At 35.6% G+C, this 25,772-nt stretch overlaps 1 protein-coding gene across 7 annotated transcripts in view; it reads right to left on the bottom strand.

The window, feature by feature from the left end:
- LOC106674383 (protein gustavus) overlaps positions 1 to 25,772 on the bottom strand; it is a 380,850-nt gene that overhangs the window by 17,858 nt on the left and 337,220 nt on the right. For 2 of the 7 annotated variants that reach the window (XM_014407042.2, XM_014407034.2), the window contains one exon: positions 10,586 to 10,639. The exons of 4 other annotated variants lie outside the window; for them this stretch is intronic. Coding sequence is in view for 2 of the 3 variants with exons in the window: in XM_014407034.2 (XP_014262520.1) it covers positions 10,586 to 10,639 (54 nt within the window). In the remaining variant the exon portion in view is untranslated. Of the gene's footprint in view, positions 1 to 10,227; positions 10,551 to 10,585; positions 10,640 to 25,772 lie in introns of those variants that run through there. One more of the 7 variants, XM_014407035.2, reaches the window with a different exon arrangement.

Here is a 25,772-nt window from a genome sequence, read left to right as displayed (position 1 = left end):
ATAAAAATAAATAAATATTATATAACGAATAAATAATTTTTAGTAATAAAATTTTGACGACCAAAGTCAACGACAAGGCGTGTAAAGCCTCCGCTATAAAAATCAATGAGAATTCCTTAGCTAGAACTTTGAACGTAGATCAAAATAGAAAAAACCTTCCAATTTCAATAAATGTAAATAACTAGACAATTCCTAAAAATTAAAAAAAAAAAAAAAAGGAGTGATATATCGATTCATTTTTGTAAATAATGGCTTTACTCACAGATTGTCGTATTCACTTTTTGTATTAAATCTGCGAGAACCATAATTTACAAAAAGTGGGTGGAACAACTAGACAATTCCTTCTGTGAAAAAATCAATACTGCCTGTCTGAAAAAAGGTTTTCAGTAAACTATTAACGAAGGTGAATCGCAAAAGTAATCAAAATTATTTTGTAATGAAGGTTTTTAAATAAAAACCTCTAAAATTGCTTTTTGTTTGTATATTTTTAAAAATTGATTTACTTAAAAATGGGTTGTCAATTGTATTCTCCTTTCCGTTCCAATATGTTTTTTTTTTAAATCACCCAAGGAAAAATATTTGGTTATAATGTTTCTTCTCTTTGTATTTGTCTATGTGTCATATGTTTAGGTGTCAATGAGGCTATTAGACCGGAATGCAGGCTAAAGTGGTCTATCGCCTAGTCATGAATTCGAGGCATTTGAAACATTCTCCGGGGTTAGGAGTCAGAAATGATAGAATAATCCATTAGATAAGCATATAAGCTGATGGCTAAATCTGCAGAGCGCCCTCTCTTATTGTACCAAGTCGGATAAACAGTTTTCCTTTAAAATCCAAGGTTTTGCCCATCTTGGTTAATAGTTGCCCTGTATTGATTAACTTTGCAGACTTGATATGTCGGTTCTGGTTAAGTCCTTGTACAGACGGAACACAATTCTCCGCAATGTCTTTAATTTTCCGTCAACCTTTCAAGCCTGTCGGCTGGTATTGTACGGGTAGAAAGTGGCGACACACGTGTGACGACCGTCGGCTGTGATGTAACGCCCTCCACGAAGCACCTTGACACACTAGTGGACTAGTCCGTCAGCTGAGCGATGCGGCCACATGCAGATAAGAAGGGGATCTCCTCGGATTCGGCCTTATTATTTCGCGAGTAAAATTTGGCAAGTTTGGTCTATGATTTTTGCCTTTTTTCACTATATTCAATGTTGGGTGGAAGTACTCAGTTTCTTTGAGTGATCTGGGTTAAATCAATCTCCCAATAGAACAGAACTTACTCTGATAAATACAACAACCACAGGTAATTTATTGGCTAACTTTTAACCCTATGATTTGTCTTGGCGAAGATTAATACTGTGAACAACCCGCATTTTTTATAAAGTAGAAAAGTCATAACGCTGCCGAGGACACACTTGTAATTTTGGGGAACCAATGAACCCGTTTATATATTGTGGTTTTTTTCGAAATTACAGACAGATTTCTATCTTAACAATGGAAAGGTGTCATGAAAAAAAAGAGAATAACGACCACATAAACGACGTGGTTGAGGGTTTGCCCTTGTTAGAACTATTGCCCAATTCTTACAGAAATATTCTGGCCGGAGAAAAATCCACCGAATCGTGTTACAAAACGAAAATTCTCCTGACTAGCCATGAAACAGCACGAATGAGATCGATTGAAAAAAACAGTGGACATTAAAATGAAATTAATTTTGGTAATTAGAAATCGACTAACGGTTTGAAAAATAGTTATTAAACTGACGAAAACTAAAGGATCCAATCAGTTTATCTAATTGTTTCTATGTTTTTCTCGTTCATCTCAATCCCTAAAGGCTAATCAAAAGCTATTAAAATTCAAAAACGAGTCTATTTTTAATACGTTTTTCATTGGTTTCTTAGAAGTTATGTCAAGTAAATCATCAAAGTTTAAGATTGTCTATAACAATTGTTTCTACAGAAACAACAAAAGACCAGAACACACAAAGGCACAATACTATCAGTTTAAAATGAGATTTCATTGTGAGTAACCAGAGAGAAAAAGCGTTTTATGTTTGAAAGTGGAGATTCCTTATCAGCTTTGCCTTTTTTCCAGGCAGGGTCGTTAAAATCGATTGGGTTTCCCAATGGACAAAACGTGACTTTTCATTCGCGTAAAACTGGGTTTTGAGAACGCGTTTCCATCCTTGAACTCTAAATATCGCCTTTGTCGAATTCTCCTGAAAACGGGCGAAGCGCCATGTGGCCCTGTGAGTGGGCGCACTTTGCGCAAGGGGCTTTCGAAAATGGGAAACACAAATCGTTCAAGTCCGGAGGGGGCCAAGAGAGGAAAAAAATACCGTGCAGATAGACGTTCGGAATCGGCCAAATCGGTAACCATTGTTCCAGAATCCCTTAATGCCGCCATTGTTGTACGACAAAATTAGGCGACAATTGCCGATTGCCCAACCGTTGTCCAAATCGAAACGAAACCCGGCCCACAAAGAAAATTGACACGCGCCGAAATTTCGAGCAGATCTTTATTTACACTTTAATTATTCCCTCGGGAGTCGTGGACGTCGTAATGCTTCGGGGAGTGAAAGGGAGAGGGAAAGAGACAATGAAGTGAAACCCCAATTGCCCAACTTTGAGCCCGGGTACCCAGCTTTCACATTACCAAAGAGCAGCGAGAGGTCGTATATCATAAAATACAAAAGGATAAACAGTTTATGTGGCCAACACGCACGGTTCGGTACTTGATTAAAGTGCAATTTTACATCGGGGGTATATTCGCAGGTGGGCCTGCTTCTGACTTCTTCAACGATATTCATCAGGGGCAAAAATTCAATTTCACCTATTAAACCGCCAACAGCTGGCTACGAACACGTAACACATGGCAAACCGAAAAAGAAATTCCGATAAACAGAATTTGACTGAATTTTTTAATTCAGATGCCAAACTTAGAAAATATACGTCTTCCCTAATAATTACTACCTGCCATGGTAGTAGGCTAAATGTAAATATTAATTTTTAAAAAACAGCTTTTTGATATTTGAAGGAAAATTTTCTGTTCAAAATTACTCTTTCTCCAATTGTAACAGTGTCCTTTTAGGCCGATGAATATCTCATGAACCAATAACTATAAAAAAAATTGTTTAATATTTTTTAATCTAGTTTCAATTGTTACCTTTTTTGGAGACAAATTTTGAAGTACTCTTTATACTTCAGACCCAGTTCAATTTCAAAATTTCAAATACATCATTTTAAAGGATTTTTTACGCTGAAAACAATGGTGCAATAGAATTTTAAATTGGTCAAAAAATGACAAAGTTGTCGCAAAAAGAAACCGGCAGAGTAATTTCGACGAATATTTACTCTGCCGGTTTCTTTTGGCCACAACTTTGTCATTTTTTACCCAATTTAAAATCCTATTGCACCATTGTTTTCAGCGTAAAAAATCCTTTAAAATGATGTGTCAATGTGATTTTGAAATTTTGAAACTGAACTGGTTCTTATAAGGTGCCCAGTATACTTTTTCTCCAAAAGAGGTAACAATTTGAAACTAGACAGAAAATAATAAACCAATATTTTTTTTATAGCGTCATTGCTTCAAGAGAAATTCAACCGGGCCATCTAAAAAGGACACCCTGTATAATACTTCTTTAATAAATCTACATTTGTAATAAAATATAAAAAAAGAGATTTTAGTAACAAGGGTGATTTGACTACGAGATTATCTGAAAAATGCAGGGCCGCTGGATTCGAACCCGGGATCTTTCAGTGTTGAGCGTCGTGTCACCGTTACAGCCATCAAAGCCGCGATCGTCATGTTTAAACATAAAGATTGTTCAATCTTTAAAATATTTATTTTTTAACCAATTCAATAATTAATTGATCATCCTTATTCGTCATTAAGGAAAAAATATTTACAAAATTGGTTTAAAAATTCACCACCATTGCCCAGTAGTGACGAGAAATTAGTACGGTTACTAAATGATTATGTTTGATCCAAGACCTGAAGAAAGAAGACGGGAAGAATCTGACTATTATTAATCAATCTGATCTTTAAATAAAAAAATAACAATAATTATGGTTCCGTATGCTTATTTCGCTTTATGAAATTCATCCTTATAGAGAATCACGTTCAACATTCTCCGCGGTAATGTCTGCCTTGTATAAAGTAAATGTGGGCGGTATGTTCTAATGTCGCCGGACATGGTACCCCCGGAAATTCACCCAGACATTGTCCGGGCCCGGACCGGAGGAAATTATTCAGAGGAAGAAACGCCGAAGGGAAAAGTTGATAGCCTTCCTCCTCTCGTATATGGGCCAGGCAAGGCGGTCACTCCTTAATTGTGTTGCGTAATGTTTTTCCTTGTTTGAATTAATTGGGAGTGTAAATTACAATTATTAGGCCTGGGTGAGAATCAATAAAATCACAGCTTTGCGACATTAATTGATCCGTGATAAATTGCTACCGGTTAGGTATATAGATTCTAGAGTAATAAAATACATGCGTGTTGTTTAACGTAATGAATCACAATGTAGCCTTTTTTTTTGAAAGGATGCCATTACTTAAAAATTAAGTGCCATACTTAGATGCTTAAAATAGTTACATAACAATGTTTGTCTCACTGATTAAGTATCTGGGTTAAAATTATTACTGATTATCAAAATAAACGGAAAAAAATTCTACTTCATATGTCACGGAGCAAAACAACTTTTTGGGCTGTGCCGAGCTTTCGATGGTTTATTCCACTATTTTGAGGACATGTTTATTAAAAAACCAACTGAAAGTTCGGCACAGCCCAAAAAGTTGTTTTGCTCTATGTGACCTATGAAGAAGATTTTATCACCCAAACTTAACTTGCTGCAGGTCGATAAACATTCAAAACGAACGAAATTTCATTACACAAAAGTCTAGTATAGCAAATTTTAGATAAATTTGGTGATATTAATTAGTTTGCGAGTGGATCGTTCCGCTTACTTTTGTTGATTATCTTGTACCATGCAGTTCCTCATTTAAGATTGCAAGAAACAGAAAAAATTATAAGTATAAAGAGAGTATAAACATAAAGAAACGAGAACAGACGGACCAAAAAAAGCAACCAGCGTCAATCATTTAAACGTGAAAGTTCATATAGGGACAGTGCACTTGTTTGAATATGCAAATTATTTATATTCAAGTGAGTAATGTATTTATAAGATCCAAAATAATAGGCAAGAATTAAAAACTAAGTGGGTAAAAACAACGAGGTGCACCTTTGGGCCCGTATATGTTCGCTGTTTTTCCTACATAGACGAGTATTTCACCCTAGTGACCCATCCGTCCGGCGTCAACGCTTCGGGCCTGGCGAAATTTCCAGTTTAAAATTTTCACCGACGGGCTCTGAAAAGAAAAACACAATGGTGGGAAGTTTTAAGGGGAGGGTTCCCGGATCAATGTTGAACAAGGGGTTGGGGTTGCCGGGGCAACGGTTTAGCACTCGGCACTCGGCGGCCCCTTCCTGCCCTAAAAACTTGCAATCGTGCACCCAACCCACGTGCTCAGGAGGTTCGGTCAACTCGGAGGGAGCTGTATCTGTGAGTCGAGTGGGGTGAAAGACCTTTCTGAGAAGTGCACACAGAAAAAGAGGCAGGATCGGTGATAAGATATCGCCCGGGTGCGCCGCTAAAGAAAAAAGGCGATCCTAAATGTTTTAGAAACAACGAAAAAACCTCGACAATCTCCACGGTTACCATACATACATTAAGAAAAGATGATAAAACCCAACTATATCAACTGCCTAATAAAAAAGATATATTAAAAGAAAGAAATGAAGTAAAGATAGAATGACTGATATAAACTAAATTATCGGAAAATATCTATTAGTAGGAAAAGTAAAAAAAAGGTTTAATATTAAGAGTACATTTTTACTGATATACAACACACAGCAAATGTTCATGAAATATCATTAGAGGTTGAGGGAGTTATGGAGAAACCAAGGAATTTACAGTAAGTACATGAGTGAGTCAAAAAGTGAATTATTGGTGAAAGAGAAATTTTGTGAATTGAATAATCTGTGAATCTTGGAGTAAGAACGTAAATTAGTAGTGAGTACGACAATGAGTCAGAAGGGATTTCGTGAGATAGTAAGTAAATTTGGGAAAGAAACAAGAAGGCTGGGAGTGAGTGGTTTTTTGATCTAGGGAGTAAAAGAAGTGAGTGATTTCCGGAATGGGTGGTGATTGAGTTAGGGCGTGAGTCTGGGAGAAGGAATACCGGAAAAAATTAGGCAATGGGTGATTTCATAAGTTAGGGAGTAACAGAAGAAGTGAGTGAATGAGTGAGTAATTGAATAGGGAGTAAGGAAGGGAGTGATTCCTTTGTTAGGGTTTTAATGTTGGCTGAATGAGTTAGGGAGTAAGTGAGAAATTAAATTAAGGAGTAACGAAGGATATCAAGGAGAGAGTGATTTCGTAAGTTAGGATGAATTAGGAACTAACAGAGTAAATTAGGGAGTGAGTGATTTTGTGAGTTATGTTGAATGAGTTAGGGAGTAAGTGGGAAATTAAATTAAGGAGTAACGAAGGAAGTTAGGGAGAGAGTGATGTCGTAAGTTAGGGAGTGAATGATTTCGTGAGTTAGGGAACGACAGAGGAAGTTGGAGAGTGATGATTTCGTGAGTCAGTGTTGAGTGAGTTAGAAAGTATGTTAATGATTAAATTAGGGAGTGAAAAAAGCGAACTACGTGGATTGTGAAGTATCACATGAAGTTAAGAAGTGCATCATGAGCTGGGGAGTGTGTATTAAATTATGGGATAACAGAGGAAGTTAGTGAGTGATTTCGAGAGTTAGGGAGAATTATAAGTAGTGACTGCGTAAGTGAATTAGGGAGTAACAGAATAAGGGTGTGGGTGATTAAGGAATAAGAGAAGATATTTGGGAGTGAGTGATTTCGTGAGTTAGAGAGGAACAGAAGTGAGAGTGTGATTGTATTAGAGAGTAATAGAAGAAGTGATGGAGGAAATTATTTCGTGAACTAGGGTCTATCAGAACGAGTGAGTCAGTGAATTGGGGAGCGATAGAGGCAGTCAGGGAGTGATTTTTTTTACATTATGGAGTAACAGAAAAAGTGAACAATTGATTGAATTAGGGTGTAATATATTAGGGAATGAGGATTTCGTAAGTTGGATTGGAGTAAAGAAAGTTGGTGTTAGGGAGCAACGGAAAAACGTAATAAGTAAATACGTAATGGCGCGAGCTGGTTAGTGAGTCAGTGAGTTATCGAATTAAGTGAGTGGGATAGTGACTTGAGTCAGTGCGATTAAATATATAAATAGTTAGCCTATGAGTTAGCGAGTCAGTGTGATTTTGTATCGGATATGTAACTATAAAATACTTATAAGGCAACATTACTGGGAAAAGGCTAAATGCCTTTTTGACAGTTCTCATGAGACAAACGGTAAAATCTCGGAATTTCCGAATTTACCATCGTCAGGATCAGGGGAGGCCAACGAAGCATATCTCGCGATGTTAATCAGCAGGGCCCATAGCTGTTTTTGACATCTCTGAGAACAAGGCCTTTTTCCTTTTTCTTTTAAGGCCGTTCTTTTTCTCAGGTCGGACCAAATCAGGCTTTCCTTACCCTGAGCAACTCACGGGGAAGCCGGGGCGTTGCGCAACGTCATACACTGGTCGGAAACTCGGCAACGAACAATGTGACCCGGAGAACAATACTCGGGAACGTTCACAGAAAATTACCTCCTTTTTCCCGGACAGAATGGGGAGACGGAGGAAAAAGCCTTTCTAAAACTTTTCAAAATCCGATAAGGATATTTTTGGCAAAACAAGGTAAACCGAAATTTTCAAAATTTTCTGGCCCAGGAACCTAAACCACAATGGCATACACTTCATCATGTAAAAGAAAGCAAGTTGCATAATTGACCGTTTTCACGCCACGACGTTTGAACACTTTCTCCAAAAACTACACAACACATCGTTTTCAAGCGTTTCAAATGGTTTTAAGTATTGCACATTCTTACAATATTTTAAAAAGCGACGTCTACCATTATCTGAAAGATCAGACGACCGTATGGGATGATAAAAATCAATACAAATTAGGCAATATTCGCTATCGGTGATAAAAACCGTACTAAAAATCAGTAAATAGTTTGTAGATTTCGCTTAGGATAATTTATGAAAAACAGGCCTCGGGGATGATAATAAACGCTGACCTGTAAATGGTACAATATGATTTAATTTAATACTGAAAGCTTAACGACAGCTAACTTTTTTCAATAAAAGCCACTCGAAATTTAAATAGCTAAAAAAATTTTGAACATAACTGTAGTATATTCTGCTTGAACTAGATTTGAAGTGCAGTCATTTTGGAATATTTATGTCTGCCTATCTTCGCTCTTTTGGTCTGTTAGGTTGTCTTCTCGCCATCTTCAGAGCGTTGTCTTTTTTTCAGAGCTGGGGACGTGACTAAGAAGAAGTAAATTTCCCAAGGTACTAGGTTTGAGTTTGAAATATTAGGGGAGAAAGGTTGCGATCTTGTTTGAACCAAGTCAAGCATTTAAATTTTGTATCAAAATTATGTCTTTTATTAACAAAGGAAGTCTTTCAAGACAAGTTCAAGTTTTTTTAGGGATGGTCCGGGTGAATTAATTCTTTGATTCTTTGTGGAAATAAGGTTTGTTTTTAAGTGGTTTGAGGAAATAAAATTGAAAGTTATGAAGTCAAAAACCAGCCTGCTGCCAGGGTTGGAAGGTTAGTTGTAATGGGAGAGCTGCCATCCGCGGTTTAAACAATGAACAATGCCTCCATGCCCATTGTTTATTATTCATTTGTCGGAGCCCGGGAGACAAAAGAATTCGATGCCTCGTTCCTGTGGGAAGAATCCGGGAGTGGGGAAATCCTTTTGAACGATGAGCTTTTGACTGGGAAGACTTTGTGAAGACAGGGGACGCGGAATAAAGATTTTTCTACCGCTTGGAAACAATTGGGGGTGGGGACGCCGATTCGACCCATTGTTTCGATGATTTCATACGGTTTTCGTTCCGGGTTTCCGAAAATTTGATTCGTAACAATTTGACATTTTGGAGTTTCTAAGCTTGTGGAAACGCCGAGGGGAAGGGAGCGTATTGCACAAGTATCAGGGTTGATCCGGTTCAAAATTTTCAATTCAGAGAAACGTCCAGAGTCGTGATTCCCTATGAATCAGGTTTCAATTCTAGATTGAAAAATATTATGTAATTATGCAAAATTAAGATTCTGCCACGTCATTTACCTCCCCGATCTCAATTCCATGAGATTAGTATTACACATATATTTAATTTTTGCCTTAAAGGAAATTGAAAGATTTCGATCATATTTGACAATTTATAGAAAATTTCTTAAAACTTACAAACAAACAAGCATTAATGATAAATATAAATGTTTTTCTCTACTCACAGAAAGCCCATATCTCTATAAAATAGAGGCATTTTACCCAACGTTAATGGGATTTTCAAGAAACAAACAAAACAGACAGACTCCGTCGGACAGTTCACATACGATATTGAAAGAAAAACCAAACAATAGAACAGATAAAACCCCTATGAAATGATAGGAACCGTACTTTTCCTATTATTCTGATCCAAAGGTTGGACACGGTTCGATATCTCCCAGTCGAATAAGATTAAAACTATGTCCATTTTTTCTGGAACGTCGATAAAATTCTACTGGAAACTATTTATTTTCTAATTGAAAACTGTTGACCTCCTGCCTGAGATATCGTCGTCTTATCTTTTGATATCAAGCAGAAAAAGGAAATACGTAATAAAAACCTATTATAATTATAAAACCTAGTAGGTTTCATTTTGTTCCTGTGCATTTTTATGTTTATGGTAATGAGTTCTGATTTAAATCTAGGTTGAAAAGAGAAATACATTCAGTGTGTGTTGTTAATTATAAAAACAAAATTTATTATACAAGTTTAGCCTATAGATATAAGATAAGACAGGCAGAAAAACCGCTCCGGATATGGTTTCTGAAAGTCAGTTTAAGTTCTAAATTAAATTCTTAAACATCCATTTTTTTTTTCAAAAACGTATGTTATAACATGGGTCAAAATTAAACAATAATGTACATAACTTTAACAGTGAAAAAGTGAAGGTTTTAAAAATTACAATAAGCACGCATTGGAGATAAATCTCCACCCCTCTGGTGGAAAAATAGTGAAAAAAGATTGGGGGTTAAGGACAATTCAAAATTTGTAAGTTTTACCTCATCACTTCCACAGAATTGTTGCTGCCACTCATCCCGAATCCTTTTGATGTGGGTCTAGTCAGATTGATAACCGGGTGCTACTGAACGTAAACATGCCGTTGGGCGAAAAGCATTACCTTGGCATTAAAGTTCGAAGATCGCAGACGCGTAAATAATTCTTTAAAACCCGAGAAATCTGCACGCCGCAGGGAAAACCATCTGACGCAAAAATGTATCGAAATCGAAATATTCGGACGAAACGTTGTCTGTCTTTTAAAAATATTTATTGAAAAAGAAAAAAAAGAACCATAATCTATTTTTTCCACATGTTCTTATTTTTAAAAAACCCGACAAGCTCATAATTTTAAAAGCTTACCTAGCAGCCAACCGTAACTCATTGCTTTGACGATGTGAACGATGTAGTCCATACCTGAAACAAAAAGACAAGGCAGAGTTTTAATATTTCAAGAAAATAAAATTAATTTTCACACAGGGAAATATAAGAAAAATTATAGAAAGATATCAAAAAGCAACAATCATAAAATTTCAACCCCAATTTCAATTAATCAAAAATTCATGAATAAATAAAAAATCTTAAAAACCTTCAAAATACGTTGATAGTTCCCTTGATTTATTTGACAACCCCTTGAATAAATCATGGAATTGACCTGATTGTTCCAATGTCGTGACATCTTGTTACACGGGTCTCGTATAAATTTTTCATAACTGATAAATGTTTGCGGCCAAGGACTGTCGTTCCTATTTATACGGAGTGGCTCTCGGCTGGCTGTCCTGCCAGCTGGCGTTACGTTATCTTCATTAGGGGGGGATCCGTCTCGCTGTCTACTGAATGCGCAAAAATTCTCTGAGACAACTTGCAGATTTCAAGCGAATCAAGATAGAAATGTTTAAAGAACAAGTCAATGATGAATTTGGGTATACTAGATTTATTCCCGACGGATTTGTCACAGTTCAACTGAACTATGCAGCGCGAACAGGCGGACCAACTATATGATTATGGTTCTGCGTTATTGTTCTATACTGTATGTAATAAGTCTAATATAATACTAGTTACTTATTAATAACATTACTTTTGTACTTTGTGATTATTCTATTCTGGCTAACTTCACACTGCATCGGTCTTTAAGAAAGGTTGTTGGTGCCTCAACCTGCTTATAACCCTGTTTAAGCGTTCATTCACCCCGCATGCCGGCAGAAGAAATCTTACAATTTAACTTTTTTCTCAAATTTGGGGTGTTTAGTGACCGTTAATTAATGATTATTTAGAGATCGAAGGATGCGGTTTTCAAGCGAATCAAGATAGAAATGTTTAAAGAACAAGTCAATGATGAATCTGGCTATACTAGATTTATTCCTAACGGATTTGTCACAGTTCAACTGAACTATGCAGCGCGAACAGGCGGACCAACTATATGATTATGGTTCTGCGTTATTGTTCTGTATTGTATGTAATAAGTCTAATATAATACTAGTTACTTATTAATAACATTAGTTTTGTACTTTGTGATTATTCTATTCTGGCTAGCTTCACACTGCATCGGTCTTTAAGAAAGGTTGTTGGTGCCTCAACCTGCTTATAACCCTGTTTAAGCGTTCATTCACCCCGCATGCCGGCAGAAGAAATCTTACAATTTACTTTTTTCTCAAATTTGGGGTGTTTAGTGACCGTTAATTAATGATTATTTAGAGATCGAAGGATGCGGTCTGGTGTGATATAGGTTTAGAAAAACATTTTTCTTTATCGTGCCAACGTTTCTATCTTCATTGAGATTATCTTCAGGGCCTGGGATTTATGAACATTTTTTTCTCAAATAATTATTTGTAATACTAGACAATCAGGATTCGGTGGTAGGTTAGTGTTGGTAACCTCATAAAACCTTGACGACCCCACCCATCCAACACACCAACCGCCATAAAAATTTTCAATTTTAATCTTTCAGAAGGAATTCAGCTTTTCGCCATGTTCAAGTGGCTGGTTTCTTTTAGTGCCTCACCCTGCTTTTAACCATGACATGTGCCCTTTTACCCTGCATACCGCCCGAAGAAACCTTTATAAAAATTTCACACTATCGACCGAAATAATTTCTGGGATAAATTAAATAACAATTTGAGAACAAATTCTACAGTGGCAGGTTGGTGCATCTCCCTGGTATCTCTGACTGAATCACTCCTTCCACCTCGTATACTGCCATAAGCAAATTCAAAATTTATCTTTTTTTAAAATCTAAAATAACGGTTTGTTAAAATTTCACATTATCAATGATTCTAAAAGGATTTATTTACTGGGATAAATGAAAGAACAACTTATCGAATTTCGCTATTTCCAGTGACGGGTTTGTTTTGGCGCCTCTCCCTCCTGCGCCTCCTGCAGATAACCCTGATCGACTCCTTCAATCCTATATACTGCCAAAGGAATTCCAAATTTCGCTGTTTTCTTTTTAATCATAAATAACCATTAGTCCCAGGGAAAGAATACTGAAACGAATGCTTTCTTGTTGACGACGTTTTCACTAATTTGGGGCAGAAAGCCCATAAAGTATTCCATGATAATTTCAAATTTCTATTTGTATTGTTGTCAGAATAGTCGTTATGGTTTATTTTATCAAAACTAATGTGTAAAATATTAAAAAAAAACACTTAACGATAAGAGAAATCATTTCACTACCCAAAAGAGATAAGAATTCGGGAGTGGGGATCTTTCAGTCGGTTTTTAATTTCAGAGAGTTGACCAAAATGACGTTCGGCGAAAGGAATTGAAACGTTAGAAAGGAAACCGATCCGAATCGTGCCGGCCCAATCAATTCCTGGATAAAAGCCGGGAAAAAATCATTTCCAACCCCATTTTAAGCCTGGATAATGAGTTTCGCCAATTCGGTAAGAACTATCCGGTTGTTGTTTCATTTTGTTTTAAATGTATTTTCAATCGGTTTTCATTTCCATAAAGTAACGGCATAAAAATCTGAAACCTACGCTGGGGAAAAGGTATTTGCGTGATCGAGGAGGGAAATGACGTCAACGGATCGATTTCGACCCAGGGTGAACAACCGGTAGTTTGTTTTCCGAAGGGGGACCCCGGTATGGAAATACTGAACTGTTTGTGTTGGATGTACAAATCTGTCCGGAAATGTCACATTATAGGATAACATATAAGCGAGCCTTTCTATCTAAAAGAAAAAAAGCCTATCAAATGTAATCCTTTATGTTAATTAATTTTGAAAACTTTATGACATGATATCAATGAGATGGAAATATTGAAAAACTGATTCATTAAGAAAAACTCTTCACCAAATTTTCATTCTTTTCTAAATAGAAAATACAACAAAGTAAAACAGTATATTTAAAAAAATCCTTATCTCAAAAATTTCTGATAGCGTTCTTTCGGAACAGTAAAATCGTTGTAAAATCAGTTTAATAAAAAGGCCGATTGTTTACTTGAAAAAACGAACAAGATATCTCACCAATTCCAACCAGGAGGACTTCAAAACATTAAAAGCAGAATTCTTCAGTTGTTTATACAAGTCACGAATGTTTTGTTTATGCTGAAATAACTTGATTATTTTGATTTATAACCCTGGGAAAAACATTTTTCAAAAAATCACGAATCCGATGTAAAAGCTTTAAAATCCAACTTTTCTTTCCAAGGGTTTAGATGAAATAGATTAAGATTAATTGGTATAATCATATGTATTGATTTATTAATAAAACCTTCGGGATTATTTCGTCTTACTTATTTTAAAAACCAATACATATTTTATTCGTCTGTAATTTTATGTTTTGTTAAATTTACATTATTACAATATATTTATGTTGTACTTGTTAAGAAATTAAAAACACGAGGACAAATATAATTTAATTTATGATAATTAAAAAAAGACCCAACACTTCACCATGGCGATCAAATATCTTAAGATATGTTTTAAATCAAAAAGGAAATTAAGAAATATTCATTGCGAAATGAAATTAACAAAAACCTCTTTAATTATCTGATATTTTCAATGTTGTATTTTTGCGACTGAGTTTCGTAATTTATATCTTCGAACGAGAAAATGAGATAATTGTTTATTTATGTCTGATTATTTTATTAGATTTAATGCTTCTTTGGAAATTGATTTTTGTTTTATTACAATTTTTAATCGTAATATATATTACGAGGGTTCACAACAGCAGAGGTAATGTCAGCCCTCAGGGTGCCAGTGGGTTGTTTTTTTTTAAGCCCATTTGTTTGGGCATGCAGGGCCGCTGGATTCGAACCCGAGACCTTCACCTTACAGTAATGAGCGTTGTGCCAGCACCATTACCCTTGCAGCCACCAACGCCCCCAAATAATTATTATAATACAGTATATAGTTACTTTATCATTTTCGGAACCCACAGTTCTTTAAATGTGTGTATGTTATTTTTCGTTAATTCCGAATTTTCGTTACGCTTATAAACTTTAGTTTGCATTTGCATCTTTGCACACTAAGATTATTAATTTATAAGGTAGACTTATTTGGGTTAAGTCCATTCTTAATTCAAACAGCGATGGGAGCTTTGGGTGCTTGGTGAATCGAGACCTTGGGTCGGACCCGACAAACCCATAGCATATTGCGGCAACTTCCAACTTAAACATTTTAGTAACTTAAAAAAAAATCAGAGATGATCTCGATAAGCGTTCAAGGAGATTCATTTAGTAATCTAAGTGGATTTATGTAAGTGCCGAGGGTAAAAGCACACCCGCTTCGAGTGAGATAACCGTCTACAATTTTTCAGGTGAAAATGTATCAATCCGAGGCCTCTGAACTGTGTCAGCACCTTGAGCCCGCTCGTCCGGAAAAGTCGGATGGAAATCTCGTTTTCCCTCTCTCCGGCCTTGCGGCTTTCCTCCCTCCTCACAGGAAAAGCGCCGCTTTGTGTCAAGGCGGTTCTGCAGACGGGAAAAACTTTTCTGTAATGTTGAAGGTTGAGCCGACTAATTAATATGCAAAATCGAACCTACTACTACTAGTCTGGAAATTGTACCCTTGGGTACGTCCGATCTCGCTTTGCCTCATTTCACACTTTACTCCAGCACTTTGTCGAACAGAAAGTGCGCAAATTAATTACAAGCACTGAAAACTGACAAGATCAAGTTTTACGATCTGATAAAATCAACAAAATATTTCCGTATGTCAATGAGGTTTTATTATCGGTTTTGGCCTGTTTGGTAGTTTTCGGCGTGCGTCCTGAGAGTTGGGGAATTATGTAATTCGAAAGTTGCGTTTTATAATGCAGCGAGAAAATTTATGTCAATCATGTTTCGAATCGCCCTCCGCATTCCTCACGATCCAGGCCTTAGATTTGTAGCGGATTAGATTTGAACCTAATGCATTCAAAGCGAAATGGTGTTGACTGTTGCAAATCGAGTCAATATTGAAAACAAAAAAAAAAGACAACGGGAAATCGCTTTATGAAAAAAAAAAAAATTCAATTTTGGGTACTATGTATTTAAAAGTATTTAATTATTATGTATCGTAATTATTAAAGTTAAAGAAATTAATATTATCTTACATAACGAAATCTATAGAATGACAGTCCTGTCCAATTTTTTTTGTCTTAAGGTCGATTATTTTTACCTACAATTTGATTATATTTGTTTAATATTTTATTTATTACTTACTCATTAGCTTTCTCACTCACTTAATTAGATTCACCCTCTTTCTCATTCATTCACTCATTAGATCTCTCACTTTCTCACCCACTCACTAGCTCTCTCACTCACCCATTCTCCCCTCTCTCTGTTTCTAACTTATTTACCTATTACTAACTCACTCACTCACTCATATTCTCGTTCTAATTTTCATCGTTACTTACCATCCCATCCCTCTCGGAAATCTGGACCATTTTTATTTAATAGGTTAATGTATGTGTATCTAATGTTTTCTTCTTAAAAACTCACTTTCTATGCATCTCTCTCTTACTCTCTTTCTTTTCTAACTCTTTTTAAAAATTTTATTATTAGTACATTTTCCGTTGGAATGTACGCCAAATTTTTCAGTTAATCTTATCTGTTTTTGACTTATTACATATTTATTAACTAGTACCAAAAATGGACAATTTGGACAGTATATAATATATGTATGTAAATTGGCTGTTAAATATAGCTCCTTTCCTAAAAACATTTATCAATTTTACGTTTTGCATTTATTTTTCCAGTTCTTATCTAGGGTTAGTTTTCGGTTGGAGAGGGTATGATATATGATTTACCATGCATTTTGTTTTATAAAATAAATTTATGAAATTTTCTAGTGGGAACGTTTTGATTTTGTCGAAACTGCCTAGATGTTGGGTGTTTTGGCGTTTTGAAATTGATCCGTGGTGCGATCAACCAAACAGGTCTCAAAAGGAGAAGAGTTTAACGGTTTGAATCCGCCAACGGAAAAGAAAACCCCCAAGGGGTCGTTCTCACAAAAGGGTTTAATAGGAGACTATTATAAAGTAAATCTACCCTCCTCCCCCCTTTACAAATACATTTAAAACCCCCTTTTGTCCAAGTCTGAATTGATACCCAGAAAACAAAAACGAAAACCTCCATTTATTTGATTTCATTTTTTGGACTTGGGAACCTTTTGGGATAACAGAAATCCCTAATATTTTGTATTGATCAATGTATTCAAAAAATAATTTAAAAAGGAAAATACATAAAATCCGTAAGTTTTTGGGTATTGGAATTATCACATAACAAAATAGGCTTTTGATTTTTGCTTTCGTTCCAATTTGTTTCATTTTTAAGTGTTTCTTAGGCTGTAGATGAGGTCTTTTTTCACCTTAAGTTTGTAAATTTCCCCCATAACGTAATCATTAAATAACTTATTAATTTAAGCATTAATAATAAATACGAATTTTGAGAGTATTTATTTATTTAAAATGTAAACTTTTCAGTATATTTCAGTTGATAAAAGTCACCAAAGCTCTACTACTACAAAGAAGAAAGGCATCGGAATTAGCCGGATCGGCAAATAGCACCCGGGCCAATCGGCATTTTGTTTATTTTCCTTTTAGGTCAGACATTTCTTCTTGGCTAGAATGAAAAGGTCAGGCATTTGTACAATTCGGAATAAATACGACTACAAATTAGCCGGATGAGGCTGAAACGCTGAGAATTGGTGGAACGCCGGTGGATCCCAGGCAAGCGGGGCTGCCAGGGCCAAAAAATGCCCATTCATCCGGTTTTCAAATTCCTATTTCCGGTTTACAACCCGTACTAGCGAAGGCAGGAACTTCAAAATATTTAAAGAACCCTTATTTGAATTCCACCCGTTCAACACGCGAGAATGAACGATCCAGACAGACAGACTATAAAAGTTCTCATCAATTGCGGATCCTTGATGCAAACACGTTTTCCTACTCAGTTTCCAAGATTTAAGATAATCCACTACTCAGGAGAAACCGTTTATGTTCAAAAATTGTTCATTTTCTTTCTACTTCGTTTGTAGAAATTCCAAAATTTAACATGAACTTCGATCACGACACTCCTGCTATATTAATTGTCCGAAATCATTAAAATACACTTAGATTTATGCCATTTGAATAAATAAACAAGCGACAATCAGTTGTCCATTAAAAAATTGAGCTTTCGACCCTCTAAACCAATTTTGACGCATCAAAGCTCAGCTAAACTTGCTGGCCTGTCAAACGCTTTATGTTACAAAATTCTTTCTTCCCCCTTGCCTTGAGGCAAAGAGGTTGAAAAATTAAGCAGTTAATCTTATTTATACCCTGCTCCGTTAGCCTTTTTTTCCCTTCCAACGGGATTTTACCTTTTTCGCCTAAAACGGAACTATGCTGATTCCCCCCTCCCTAAAAAAGGTAAAAAATTGCAGTTATCAGCTATTCAATGGTATTTTGGTATTTATCAATTCAATTTATTCGGCTAGAAATGAATGGTAAAAACTTGGTTTTATTATCTACTGAACGTCTTAAATATTGCAAAAAGTGTGGAAGTGGTTGATTTCAGGATTTTCGTGTTGCTGGGGAAATAGGGTCGTAAGGTAAAGGTCGGAAGGATCAAACAGGCTGTTAGAACTTTTAGGGTTTTCGGGTAGGTAGCTTTAATGGTTCTTGAAATTTGAAAGGCATTTGGGAGAGGTAGTGTACTGGTTTGGAGGTATGGGCGAAAGATTTCAAAGAGTCGCTAGAGGAATTGTGTTGAGAGCGTTGCTCTTTCTGTACAAGGCGTTTGTAGTTGTCGCTGGAAAAACTACGGTTGCAAGTTCGCAGGGCTGATGAAAGTGTTTGGAGTTTAGTCTGGGAATGAGACAACTAAGCAATTTCTTCATAAAATTGCCAATTCATCAGTTTTTAACCGTCTGGAATGGTTACGTCATGGGTGAGTCAGGAGTCCGCCCGTCGTCGGCCAAATCCGATATAATATATAAACAAAAGGTCCTTTCTCTGAATTATGCTCAAGACAATCTGATCGGAAGGCTTTTGTTTTAAAACAACAATAAAACAAGGGGCCGGGGCGCGTGAGGCGGAGAAATCCTAGTCCCGAAAGGAGAGGAAAAAACACTCGGGAATGATGGAAAAAAGTAAAAGAGGTGAGAGAAGGCTGAGGCCAGGTGGTATAATTCTTGAGATAAGGGGGATCCTTTGTCGAGCCCAGGTAAGAAGAGAGAGGTCAACACATCATCCAAGGCCGACAATGATCGACCTTTCCCAGCTTCCCCCGGACCCGTTCGGGGGTGGAAACCCAATTTCCTCAGCCGAGAACCCATTCGGAGGAGGCCAGGTAAGTCTGGACTGAAAAGTGAACAAATTCCGTTAGGGATCCTTCCAGGTGGTAGCCAGCCAGTCTTTGTGCCCTTCGCCACAGAGCCCCCATTATCCCCGAGGGTTTTTTTGCCCCCTCCGAAGAAACCCTCGTCAAGGTACCCTAATATGTTGCCCCGGACCCAACATATATTTAAGAGAGACCATCTGTTTTTGTTGCACTCATGCACTTCCCTTCTCCTGGGGCCCGAGGAATCCCTCGACCGCTTTGTTCGAGCCCAGACAAGAAAACTTCTCAACATAACTACTTTTAGCTTCCTACCTCTTTGTGAAAAAACAACCTTTTTCGGACGCATTTGTACCAGAATGTGAGATTTTATCGTTGGGAAATGTTATAAAGTGGTTAGCACATGTATGGTAATAAGCCTTGGATCGAGTGATATCCCTTCTGGCAGTATAATTGGAACGGAGGATGCAATATTGGAGAACGATCAAAATAAAATTCAACTTTCCAATCTAAACCTGTATCCGAAAAATCAAAACTACAATACTAGAAAGACCAGTTCAGGTTATCTAAAACTCAGTTTTCTGCACAACAAAATCGATATTTCGATACTAAATACTCGCATATTATTCCATAAATTATCAGATAATCATAAAAATGCATCAAGGTAAAGATTGACCTGTTTAAATATTTAACGAAAATTAGATAATAGTGGAGTCCCCCTTGTCTTCTTAGTGGTAACGACCTCAACTCTCAAAATATGCAGAAATGTATCTGAATGAAGGAAATGGGACAAAGCAGGAACATTCACAGATTTTCGGTAGAGCCGCCACAAAAATGCATATTTTTATCATCAGGGCACACGATTACAAAAAAAAAATTGCGATAGACATGCAAAGAATGTAGAGCTCGCATAAATGAGCTAGAACTTATCTTTTATTGAATCCATTATATGTAGTGGTCTGAATGATCAAATTACTTCTTTAGATTAATTAATCTTTTTATGTAAGGTGTTCGTTGAAATGAAAAAGCTACTATCACGAGAGAGCATTCAAATCCATTGGTCATTCGGACCACTAAATATAACGGATTTAATAAGTAAAACGAAGTATATCTTCACTAACAGCTCTCCGTGGCCACTTCATATGACGCCGAGAATTCAATCCTGAGTACACATTTGAAAAGTGGCAAAAAGGAGGGAAATTCGAAAGGTTGTAGGTTGAGATGGGGAGTTGGTGGATCGAAGTCACAATAGCTCAAGTGGTTTCTTCAGTATTCTGCCGAACGTCGTGGGTTCGAATCCAGCTCGAGAAATTAGCTTTTACTGAATGTTAAAAGGTCAACAATATGCGTGTATTTTGAGATATAACAATCCAAATACTTGCATACTACTGCACGATTATTATTTAACAATAAAGGTTTGTGTTTTACGTTGTCAAGAAGGAAAAATCGTTACATTGTTACGTTTGTGTACTTTTATAAACACACAGCGAAGAAAATATAACCACGAACGTCAACACAGAACAAAGAAAGAAGGATCGTAGAGTTGTTCAGCAAGGATGTAAATAATTAGGAAGGACTCGATAAGAGGAAAAACCGTGCGAACAATTAAGTAATAAAAAGATAAACGTTTCAAAATTAATATAATTAGGCTGCAGCAATAATTATACTTTGAGAAAATTTCGCCGGACATTATACTTCCTTGTTCGACGTTGGTGAAAATGAGGCAATTTATACGAATTTAAATTTAACAGTCGTACGAATGTAAAAACCCTGGGAAAGAGAAAAAAATTCGGGACCGGGTTGGCTGAAGAGTTGGGTGTCCTACTGGAATGTCCACGCTACGGTCCTGATTTCAAATCGAGAAAATATTGCATGAATTTTTAATTGTGAATAATATGGAGAAAATACTGTCAACTGGTTTGACCGACCCCTCCGTTGATGTCACCCATCGGGTAGTTGGACATTCGGCCGTTTATATTACAGGAAATAAACAAAACTTTTCATGTCAAATGCTGAAGATAATAAGGAAATTTTGAAATGAGAATCTACATGGCCTGGAATATTTAGCCCCAGTAATAAAATAAATAAAAAAAAATAAAAAAATCAAGCAAACCGTAATAATATAAAACAAAGTTTTATCCGAAAGTCTTTCTAGTTAAATTATGTTTCTTTCCTCAACGTAGCAAGTAGTAAAAGCGTTTCAATTGGAAAAACAAACAGTGAAAGAAGGACAATGGTGTTACGAGAGCGGAAGCAACCCCATTCTCCGAGTGAACGGACAAACACCCGATACAAATATTATTTTTGTTTTAAGGAAACTATAAGTAACTAAAAAACATAATTTTCATGTCTGACAAATTTATGTCATTAACTTATTTGTTTATTGAACGTAATTTTCTCTCTACTTTGCGATTAACCACCGGTTTCTGCACTGAAATTTTTAACCAAAATTGCACAAAGAATTTGTATATCGATTACTGAAATAATACAGAAAAGGCATGAAATTATATATATAAACTAGCTCTATGTATTCTATCTATGTATCTTTTTCTCTCTATCACTAATTATCTATTCCTCTATGTATGCGACTCTTTGCCTCAATGTTTATATCTCCTATCTCTATCTCTCCTTCTCTCTATTTATCGTTATCTCTCACATTATCTTCTCTTATATTTATGTAACAGTATCTATAGATATGTTTCTTTTCATCTTATTCTGCCTACTTTTCTCAGTTCTATTTACCTAATATGTAGTTTTTTCGTTCTATCAATGTTGCACATTCTTTCTCTCTCCTGCTCTATCTACGTGACTATTTTTCTATTCCTATCACTCCTTTTTTTCTCTTCCAATATCGCCCAATTCTTATCACTCTTGTTATCGGCTCTCTCTTTTTATGTATCTACATCTAAATGTTTCTTTTTATCGGACACCCTCTGCCGATTTAGTTCTCCCTCTCTCACTATTATGTACTTTATAAATTTCTTACCTCTTACTCATTCATTATCTCCGTATCTAACTACTATATACTTCTATCTATATTTATCTTTGTCTTTCTTTCTCCTATTCTTCTTACATCTCTTTCGTCCATCTCTCTATTTCTGACTGATGCTGCCGATGTCGCGCTCTCTCTCTTTCTCTCTCTCTCACACACACACACACTCTCTCTCTCTCTCTCTCTCTCTCTCTCTCTCTCGCGAGATTTGTTAAAAAAACGACATTCATTTATTCCCCCTCTCACTCCCTCTATTCATATATCTTTTTCTATCTGTCTATGTGACTATCTATATATCCTTATCTGCCAACGTCTCGACCTCTTCCATTATCTCTATCTATCCCTCTCTGACACTCTTTAACTTCCTTAAATAAGAAAAAGAACACGTAAAAGGTTTTAAATGTAAAACATCTAAATGAAAATCAACAACATTCATATATAAATTGTCAGTTTGTTTTTATTTTAAGCTGGATAATTCCATGAAAATCCTTTTCAACAATCTTACAAACAATATAGTTCATTCAAAGTTCATCAAAAAATAAAAAGGAAAAAGTTTTACTTGCCTACACATTACTATACGATAAATTCTTGGTGGTTTTCTCGCAATTTAACAAATTTAGAATTCAACCGTCGTGTTCCCAACTGTATTTTTTCTCGGCCAGACGTGCCCGACAAAGATTCAACTTATAATGACCAAGAACAAGGGGAAAGCAGCAGTGGGCTTGAGCTTTTTGAAATGTTCGAGAAAGGGATATTAAACATAGATTAGATACAGAGCCAAAATTGAGCCCTTTCTCCCCCATTCTAAAGTCCCAAATTGGGACTTGCAGATCGAAGGCCCCGGCTCTTTTGTCTTTCCCCGGGGTTTTTCATTCCCAGGAGAAGCGATAGAAGAAGAAAAAACCTGTTTAACTTGCCGAACTCGCCGTTGGGCGTTTCGTGTTTCGAAACCTCAGGAAGAGAAGTCCTTTGTTCGGCCGAGTTCTTTTTTCCCCCCGCCCTCCTCATCAGTCTTCCTCTCTCACCGGCCGAGACTTCTCACTTTCCCATCGTTTGTTCACCAGAAGAAAAGGGACTGGTCTCCTTTGTTGGACGGGAGAGGCAAATTGTTTGAAAATTTGTTTTGAGCCAAATCCCCCCCCGCCCTTTAGACTTTTTTATATCAAGAGACATCAATCTTATTTTTCTTTAATGTCATCAGCCAAAACGTAATATCAGGATAAATATAGACGAAGCGATAAACTTAATTTACAACTTAAATGAATGAAAAGAAAATACAGTTCGCAACGTTGAACGAAACAATTATAGAGGGTTTTTTTCGATTGAGTCTGCGTGGGGGATGAACCTTAAAATTTGTTCGTTTCCCATCATTTTTGGCCTCCTCTGTTTTGGTTAACCAGAAACGACAAAAAAAGTGAAAACTGACTGACCAAAATGATCGGCAAATGGCCAAAATTTTACGATCACAAAATAAAAACTGTCCATCCCTGATCGACTGTTTTGTCACAATTTAAAATATCAATATGATGCATTTGTATCATGATTTTGAAGAAACGTGATTACAGACTACAGATTTTTATTCTGTTGTTTGTCCAATTTCCGATCTTTCTTCTATAAAGCTTCAAAATCATAATATGTGGTGCATCATATGAAAATTTTAAATTGTGATTAATTCCAAAAATGTACCAAATTTGCTTGAAGTAGCTTTAAAATTCAGACCATTCTATAAATTTAAAAGGAATATTTAATATTTATTATACATTTACGTGGTTCTTTTTCTATAAAAAAAAGCCTTTTTAACCAAGTTTGATTAATAAACTATAAAAAAAATAAAATAAAAAAAGTTTCCTTTTAAATGTACACAATTCTACAAATTTACGATGCATATTGTTACTTTTACAAGGTTTTTTTAAGTTTCTTTTTACCCGTTTTTAACAAAGTTTAAAAAATCAAAGATAATTTTTAAAATCCAAAAATATACCGAATTTCCATTAAGTAGCTTTAAAATTTAGACAATTTTATACATTTACAATTCAATGTGTTACTTTTACAAGGTTCTTTAAAAAATTGTTTTTAACCAACTTTTAAATTTTAAAACCGTGGAAAAGATCAAAACGATTGTTTTTATTATCCAAAAATGTACCAAAATCCCATTAGGCGGCTTTAAAATTTAGGCCAAACTGTAAATTTACAATGCAATATAATTACTTTTGTTTTACAAGGTCTTTTTTTGTCTAACCGTTTTTAATTATAAACTTGACTCGGAATCTTCTCGGTTATGGTAAACGATGCCGAGTTGTAAACCCGGACAAATGGGAGAGTTTCAAAATGTCGGGAGAACTTTTCCATTATGTTCCATTCCGACAAGCCAGACTTTCCCGTACTTTCCAAAAAAAAAGGTCAAAAGACCCACGTGCTGAGCGCTTTTGAACAAAAACCCATAGACGGAAGGAACAAATTTTCCTATTGATAAATTTCAATAATTACGAAAAGTTAAAAAGAAAAATTCTCAGTTCGATAACGAATTCGAAAAAGACGAAGGAGTTACAGATATTGATCAAACTTCGAGACAGGATCAAGTGCATGTTGATAACTTTTGTACAACCGGTTTTATACCAATGGAAACACGGCTTGAATTATTTATTATAAATCAATATGTCTTTTACTTAAAAAACAAACCAATTTTGCTTTATTAGATTAATTCCTTTACATCATTAAGTATATATTTAGGTACAAAAATGCACTTATAACAAAAGAAAGGAGTAGTTTTACAACACACTGGTGAAGTATTTTAATTGTCAAAATGATTCATTGTGGGTTATTCTCGTTAATTCGATAACGCGATAATAAAGCCAGTCATTTCTATATTGTTCTTCGAAAAAGGGAAAAAAACAGATAATTTGGGTTTTTAACAAATGAAACTAGTTTTTCCTGTATTTTCAGTCTATTCTGAAATGAACCTCGATTGATAAAATGATAGTGAAATAACACGAAAAAAAGTATAAATAGTATTCGCTTTGTTTGGATATATTTAAGTCTTTCGTTAAAATTTCATACCAAACAAACAAGATAATTCCAAAAAATCAAATTTTGTATATACGAATTTAATTTTTTTTTTTTTAATTATAATACGTACACGACTAATTTTTGAAATGCAGAAACCTCTTAACAAGGCCGGGGATTTGATAAAGAATTATTTCAATTTTAAATCAAAGTTCGAATTTAGAAAAAAGAAAGGCACGCCGCGTAACTTTACGCATTGTGATCCCATATGTCGTAATTTATTATGGTAAAGCCATTAAAATATATTAATTATTATTTTAAAAATCTTGTTGGCTGGATTTCAAACAATAAACAATCACAAAATAATCTTGAAAAATTGAGTCATTCGTCGAAAAAGAGGGGGTTTACGCAGGCGGTTCAATCCATAATCCATTTGAACAAATGTCCTATAAAAATTTCAACAAGATTTTCCCAATTTAAAAAAAAAGTCAAAAAATAAGGAAAATTTTCATCCGGTGTTGAAACACAAAGAAAAACCGCCCTTGACATTCAACCGGGGGAGGAAAACACAAAGGAACGCGAGAAATGACGGCTTTTCTCAGTTTTTATTAACAACTAGACATTAAATTAAATTTCTAAAAATAAAAATCGCCCGAAAGGGCAAAGGTTTGACTGATTTTTTTTTTAAACATGAGCTAATTTATGTTTTATCTGCATATTCCGATTTTCATATGTATTCGCTTAATATTTAATTTAAAACGTTAGTTATACAATTTAATATTATGACGTATTTCTGGTTTTTGAGAACGA

The sequence above is a fragment of the Cimex lectularius genome, unplaced genomic scaffold, assembly GCF_000648675.2.
Source record: "Cimex lectularius strain Harlan isolate CLEC.00 unplaced genomic scaffold, Clec_2.1 scaffold188, whole genome shotgun sequence".
Classification (NCBI taxonomy): domain Eukaryota; kingdom Metazoa; phylum Arthropoda; class Insecta; order Hemiptera; family Cimicidae; genus Cimex; species Cimex lectularius.
This window is presented reverse-complemented; position numbering and strand designations above follow the sequence as displayed.